The following is a 7,500-nucleotide window of genomic DNA, read 5'->3' as shown; positions in this document are numbered from 1 at the left end:
AGTGTTTACATTACGTGTCAGCTGAGTGAGTGGTGTGAGGTGCGGCCTGTTTCTCAGGCGCCAGACAGGGAAGGCTTTCTCGCCAAGCTTGTGGTGTGGCTAGACAAATGATCTGACTGTGTTTTCTTTGGAAAAGAGGCAAAAATTGCACGAGCAATTGTATCTTTATCACAATTCCAGTTCCCCCTGCCGGGTGCACTGCAGCGAGCACGTCCCCGGGCTATAATGTGTCCATGCTTTAAAAAAAAAGAAGAAAAAAAAAAAAAGATAGTCACACAGGTTTTCTTCCCTATTTTTCCGTGTGAATTTAATTAGATAAAAGGACATTATGTCATTGTTTATTATGCTTGCCTTTGTTTTTCCAAGAAAACGTCTTAGTATTGACGTAGTATCTCCTGTGGGGAGGGGTTGTAGATCACTCCCCAGAGAGGGTCACCTCAGATAGTGTTACGCGTTCAGCTAACCTGACGGTGCCGGCGGCCGTCAGCTGAGGGATGGACATGCAGGGTGGAAGTAGACATTTGCTACAGACATATATGTTTGGTATCTTTATATGAAGTTTGAAGGAATTGTATCATTACAGTGTTTTCTGAGCCATGCTATCTTGTTTTTCAGATTGTGTAACCATCATCAAATATGGCTCTCAGTATGTACTATTATCTCTTGTTCTTATAATGAAGTATCAAAACTTAACTTTTTACCAGTCTTTCAAGTTATATCACATTGATATATTATTCATAAACTGGGGTAAAACATGTTATTTTGTCTGTACCTGATGTATTATTTTAGATAAAGGAAAAGCAAAGTGTATGTGTGTATAGTTGTGACTCAATCTCTGTTGCAGCAATAACCCCGGAACTGATGGACCAGTACCGCACTGAAGTGCAGAGCGAGCCCTCCTCCTGCCTCGCCATGAATGCCTGCTTTAAGTCTGACCCACTGGAGATGTGCATGTGCCGCTGTAAGGTGATGGCCACCAGCCACGTCTTCACCCACAAGGTGTGTTGGCCTCACCTGATAGCAAGATGACAAGATGGGATGGTGTTAAGCATGTGCAGAGCTTTGTAAACTAAATTCCTGTGATTTCTTCTCAGTTTTAGATGATTATATTGTAAAAAAGTATATTGATATAAGAATGATATACAGATAACAAAGGCATAAATCTTAAATATGATAAAGCAAAAAAGCCCAAAAGGATCATTATTGATGTTCATGGTCAAATAATGAGACAGCAGAATTTTACCAAGGTACAAAAAATATATCCGTGAAATAATGAAGACATTATATAAGGTGACTTTTCCTAATAGAGTAGTAATACAACAGAAGTGAAATCAATGGCAGACACCAAAGGTACTCATTTTACCAATGGGATGGAGAGGAGGGCAAGGAGATAGGGAACAAAAGGGGAAGAGAGGGAACAGTATTAAGTAAAGGAATAGCAAGACCAGTATAAGTGTCACTATGCTTCTTCCCTGACACACATGCACTGGCAGGTTGAGAGTGAGGGGCGGCCAGTCACCAACCAGAAGTCCTCCGGGCGATGCTGGATCTTTGCCGCGCTGAACGTGATGCGCCTTCCCTTCATCAAACAGTACAATCTGGAGGAATTTGAATTTTCACAGGCATATCTCTTTTACATGGACAAGGTGAATGATTCAATGTTTTATACAGCTCATTTACTTTTTGGGATAAATATAAAAGGAAAATTAATCATGAAATGTCAACCTGGTACATAGATGGAATTTATTTATCAAATGTGTAGAGTGACTGATACCAAACTTGTGTATTTTGAGTAGCTGGAACGCTGCAATTATTTCCTGAACAAAATGGTGGAGTGTGCCAAGCGTGGGGAAGAGGTTGAAGGACGGCTGCTGTCCTTCCTCCTGCATGACCCAATCGTTGATGGAGGCCAATGGGACATGTTTGTTAACCTCATCACCAGGTAAGGATGACCAGGAGTAAAAATGTGCGAGTTACTCTCGTTATGTTCGTTCAGATAAGAATGGGCTGTAGATCATCTCATTTCTCCATTTACCGATTCATTAGATGGAATTTCTCATCATGAGAGGCTAAATGTACTGGTACCTTACATATAAGAATTCCATGGTGCACAATGTCTTCATCTTTATTGCTTGAAAACACAAAATATCACGTAATAGGCATACAGCCCTTCCATCCACAATCTTGCTACATTTACTGATTACCTTCATAAGTTTGTGGATGAATGCTACAATTTTCATCCAACAAGTTTCACTATCCTCCTAACCTTTTTATGCATCAGGATCCTGGTTCCGGCTAGGAGATACTCTCTAAATTAATCTTGTATACGGTAAAAACTTGAATAGTTATCTTCCTTACATTGGTGTGTGTCATCCTCTGGAGTCTTGTAATCTCACATTCTGTCATCACAGGTACGGTGTGATGCCCAAAAAGTATTTCCCCGAGTCATACAGTGCTGAAAATTCTATGAGGATGAACCGAATTCTGCAAAGTAAGGTGAGAATAAAGATTGTTTGTTGTTTGGTTCTCTGATATTCCATTTCTCTGCTCACTGTTGAGTCACTCAATTCAAGCTTGCAAGAGATGAAAAAAATGATATAAATTTATTGAATAGTACTTGTGTGATTACTTGTCATGGAGGTCTTGTTTCCCCTATTATTTTATGTAGAGTGAACAGCTGGCCATTGTATATTGGTGATTTCAGCTGCGGGAATACACCAGAGAGCTGCGTGCTGTGGTGAGCAAGGATGGCGATGAAAGCACCGTGGTCAGCACTCTCACTCGGCAGATGAAGGAAATTTATCGCATTGTTTCCATCTGCCTGGGCATTCCCCCAGAAACCTTCACCTGGGAGTATTATGACAAGTCCAAGACGTACCATAAAATTGGGCCCATCACACCACTAGAGTTTTACAATGAATATGTCAAGCCAGTGTACAATGTAGAAGACAAGGTGGGCAGCATCTTACTGTGAATGAATGAATATTGTACAGTGATTCAAATTTATGTAAGAACACTATATATGATAAATGACTAGTCAATGATTTGTGGTTGCCTTCAAGTTTGGAAAACCTTTTCTCATGGTTTCATGACTTATTGCATTCTTAGTAAATATTCTCCTTTGCATTCAAATTTGTTTACAACTGTGAGTCTGCTTAATTATGCCTCATGGCTTGAAAAATGTATGAAATGTATTTATTCTCTTCCAGGTGTGCTTAGTTACTGACCCAAGGCCCAACAATGCCTATGGCCATGCTTACACAGTGGACTGTTTAGGGAACATGGTTGGGGGAAGGTCTACCATATACAATAACCAACCAGTGGAGATGCTTATGAATCTTACCAGTGAGAGCATTAAGAATGGGGAAGCTGTGTGGTTTGGCTGTGAGGTGGCCAAGCGGTTTGCAGGGAAACTAGGAATCCAGGATCTTGAAGTGTGAGTTGGTTTGTGTCTTTTACTTTAATTTTTTCTCTCACATTATTTTGAAAATGGAAAGATACTGTAATGGAGACTGGAACTGAACTGAATCTACTTAGAAACAAAAATTTGGTAAGGTAATGTTGCTGTGTTATTTAGGGGAGCTGGTAATGTATCTTACTGTTTTGCAGCCACAACTACAAGTCTGTCTTTGGTGTGGAGGTGAACTTAGGCCTCAGTAAAGCTGATCGTCTTCTGTATGGAGAGTCTCTTATGACTCATGCTATGGTCTTCACTGCCACCACCCTCAATGTGAGCATACCATCAATAAGTGATTAATAATTGCCCAATTCTACAGTGCAATATTAACCTTATTGCATTCCAGAGGCACACAGAGATAACAATTCAATCCTTACAGGAATCTGGTTCTCCTGAGAAGTGGCGTGTGGAGAACAGTTGGGGTGAGGACAGAGGTGAGAAAGGCTACCTCCTCATGACCTCTGAGTGGTTCAGAGAGTTTGTATTTGAGACTGTGGTGGACAAAAAGTATGTACCTGAGGAGGTGCTAGCAGTGTTCAACCAGGAGCCCATCGTCCTTCCTGCCTGGGATCCCATGGGAGCCCTGGCCAGGGACGTCAGGTCTCAGCTGCAGTTTTAATAATAATTTTTGCCATTAAGGTGTAATAGTTCTCTGCATTTTGTTTTAAGTACAATTAAGTTACATATACCTCTATTTACCTGCATTTTGTTAGTATTTTGCTGAAGTCTGCCTCTGGTGTGGCTTTGGCAAGTTGAAGGCTTGTTGCTCTCCCACCTGGATCAATACTCTTTGTACCAGTTCTTGACATGAGATTCCAACTTCATTGATCACCAGAAAGTTAGATGCATTTTAACCAGTGGGAGTTGTAAGTGTTTTAGGGGAACAATTTAATTTTTTATTAATGTTTTCTAATGTACTTCCTCACTTGTTTGTTAGCTGAGCATAGTGCTGCAGCTTACATCTGTTGCCTGAGACTACCCACCCCTCACTTGTTAACAAAGCTCATATCCTTTTACTCCTTTCCAATATATACATACTCATGACTAATTTGTATCATAGGAATCTCTAATACTATTGGTCTTAGCCTGTCAAGTATTCTAATAACTTAAATTAAGGAATGTATACTACTCTTGGATTTGCATGCTGACTTGCCCACTGGGTCTCTCATACTCTTATAAATGCTCAGCCCAGGGTGATCACAGCATTCCAGAGGTAGCCTTCTTTTTTTCCTGTATCTGAAGGCCCTTGTGAATAAGCTAATGGAACGTAGTTCTCAGCTTTCCTCAGGCACTTGTCTTATATTCTACAGTATCGACTCTGGTCTTTTGTAAGCCTAAATAAGTGATTGACAGTGTGGAATGTGAGCATTTGATGTTATTTTAACTCAGTTTTGTGTAGTATGTAGGTTAGCATGACAATATTATACCTTGGTGGATTATGTTTCAGTTTATTTTTGTAATAAGAGGACAATAAATTTTTATTAAAATGACAAAGCTCCATTGAGAAAAGAAAGAGAAACAGACTTTTTACAACCAGACAAATGTCTTTTATTGAGAAAACAAAGAATAAAACAGGCTGACCATCACTAACCCAGTTCCATCACTAATCTGGCACTGATCTTGGGTAGCATGATGTTAGATTTCCCAGGTCACTGCACCAACCTGCTGCCACTCTGGCTTGTTGAAAAGAATGTACAATGTATTGACATGTAAATTGCCAGCCACAGCTCAGGCTGGATAGTGTGCAAGTGGAAGCCACAGCTCAGGCTGTAGGAACTTTGATAATTTCTCTTAAAAGTGTAATGTGTACTGGGATGCTTATTGACTAATTTCTGGCCGGCAGACCACTTAATCCGTAAACTACAACATACATCATATGAAGAATATGATGTAAAGGCTATTTTTAAACTTGGTGGCATATATTTTGTTCCTATATGTCTTGAAATGATGTTTGGCAACTCAGGATGGGGTCCATACTCTCTGTTATTACAAATAAGTGCATGTGTGTTGATGACACAGTAGAATAAACTTTTGCTTTGCATTAGGCTACATGGAAACAGTGTAGCTTATTGTACAGATGAAAATAGATGATTCTGAACTATGAATAAATCTCCTACTGTTTATTACTGTACTGTGTTTAGTACTTGATAAGACATCCTCCTCTCCACCACAACAACTACTATCTGTCTATCAGCTCACTCTCCACCACAAAAACTAACTACCAGCTGGATGAAACATCAACTTGCCTCAACTAGTGTAAACAGTGAAATGATATTTGGCTTTTCTTTACTTGTCTGTACAATCTTTCATCTTGAAACAGTAGAAAATATTTTTATTTTTTTATGCCAATAATTGCACACTACTGGTATGACTGCTGGAACTTTATTGTGCATTTGACAGGCTAAAAGATTTTTGAACACAGCTTTGAAAAAAAAAATTGCATAATAATGAAAAAGAAACTTTACAAGAGTAACAGAAGCAAAGAAAGGATTACTCCACAAGCATTATAAAGCACAAGTCACAAGAAGCAACAAGTACTAGCTGGATGAAGACAAGTGATGTTGGGTTAGTGAGGGATGACCTGTAACACATTCTTACTAGTATTAAAAGCCATAACATGAGTATCATTAAATCTATTCAAGAACTTGAAATTATTTAGCACTATCATATAGCTGCTGATGAAAAAGAAGCATCTTATTATAGAGATGTGTGTAACACTAGCTTTCAGCTTATGGAAATGAAGTTGAGCACTATACAAGCTGTAACTAATGCACTGCTAAGTAGTGCCTCCATTTTGTACTCCAATATTGTTAGGAAGTTTAGCAGAAGGAAAAGGGAAGATGGAATTTTTTTCTATTTACTTCATATAAATTCTGTATTTTGAAATATGCCATTTTAACCTGAACTATGTCATGCTATACTCTAAACAAAACATACTCAAATGTGAGAATCTTTTTATAACTACATGTGTGGCAGCATTTACAGAAAATAATGGGCATTTCCTTTCCAAGCCAAATGATAATTGTTGCATGGATTTTGTGATCTTTCCTTAGTGTTAATAATGTACTATACTGATTTACCTGTACTACTTGTTACAAAGTGACAGTGATGTAGGTTGTTGAAGTGAATTTTGGCTTAATATCACTCAAAATATAATAGGCAGCAGCATCTGTCTGGCTGCGATATTTCTCTCTCTGATTCACACCAGTGTAGGCTGAACTTATTTATGATTAGAGAAATGACTGGCAGCTCATGTGGTGAATACTGTTTAAAATTGCCATGGCATCTACACTCTTAGGTGTATCTCAGATGATCATCAAATTGGGCTGTAGCATCAGAAAAAAAAGAAACACACACACACACACACACACACACACACACAGGCCCGGTAGCTCAGTGGTTAGAGCGCTGGCTTCACAAGCCAGAGGACCAGGGTTCGATTCCCCGGCCGGGTGGAGATATTTGGGTGTGTCTCCTTTCACATGTAGCCCCTGTTCACCTAGCAGTGAGTAGGTACGGGATGTAAATCAAGGAGTTGTGACCTTGTTGTCCCGGTGTGTGGTGTGTGCCTGGTCTCAGACCTATCCCAAGATCGGAAATAATGAGCTCTGAGCTCGTTCCGTATGGTAACGTCTGGCTGTCTCGTCAGAGACTGCAGCAGATCAAACAGTGAATTACACACACACACACACACACACACACATGGTAAGACAAACTAGAAAAAAACTAACCCTATTTAGGCTCCTCTTATGATTATGTTGATATTCATGATTGATATGCAGTGCCATTAGCTGTGTGTCCTCATAAATGCATTTCCAACCAATGCTAGTGTGTTTGTCTCTTCTGCACCATTGCCATCATTGCCTATAGGAAACAATTGCCTTTTTGCAGCAGTGATATCAATGAAGAACTAAACATAAGTATACATCTTTAATCATTTTTTGTCTTGAACTCCTATGAAGGCCAAAGAATGACTTGTTTCTGCTACTAATGGGAAATCAAATGCTGGAGTGCTTTATGTATTGGTCATAACTTTGTCTCAT

The 7,500-nt window shown here is 39.4% G+C and overlaps 1 protein-coding gene across 3 annotated transcripts in view; it reads left to right on the top strand.

The window, feature by feature from the left end:
• LOC123499267 (bleomycin hydrolase-like) overlaps positions 1-5,584 on the top strand; it is a 5,625-nt gene extending 41 nt beyond the window's left edge. The window contains exons 1-10 of one of the 3 annotated variants that reach the window (XM_045247068.1): positions 1-25; positions 616-646; positions 845-999; positions 1,494-1,646; positions 1,797-1,942; positions 2,412-2,496; positions 2,705-2,953; positions 3,210-3,436; positions 3,610-3,730; positions 3,837-5,584. The exon at positions 1-25 is cut by the window's left edge and continues 41 nt beyond it. In XM_045247068.1, the coding sequence (XP_045103003.1) occupies positions 637-646; positions 845-999; positions 1,494-1,646; positions 1,797-1,942; positions 2,412-2,496; positions 2,705-2,953; positions 3,210-3,436; positions 3,610-3,730; positions 3,837-4,076 (1,386 nt within the window). In that variant the 5' untranslated portion in view covers positions 1-25; positions 616-636 and the 3' untranslated portion in view covers positions 4,077-5,584. Of the gene's footprint in view, positions 94-615; positions 647-844; positions 1,000-1,493; positions 1,647-1,796; positions 1,943-2,411; positions 2,497-2,704; positions 2,954-3,209; positions 3,437-3,609; positions 3,731-3,836 lie in introns of all 3 variants that reach the window. The other 2 variants (XM_045247066.1, XM_045247069.1) reach the window with 2 other exon arrangements.
• The last annotated feature ends 1,916 nt before the right edge of the window (positions 5,585-7,500 follow it).

This window comes from Portunus trituberculatus, chromosome 49 (genome assembly GCF_017591435.1).
Source record: "Portunus trituberculatus isolate SZX2019 chromosome 49, ASM1759143v1, whole genome shotgun sequence".
Classification (NCBI taxonomy): Eukaryota; Metazoa; Arthropoda; class Malacostraca; order Decapoda; family Portunidae; genus Portunus; species Portunus trituberculatus.
Note: the sequence above shows the minus strand (reverse complement) of the source record. Positions and strands in the feature narration are given on the sequence as shown.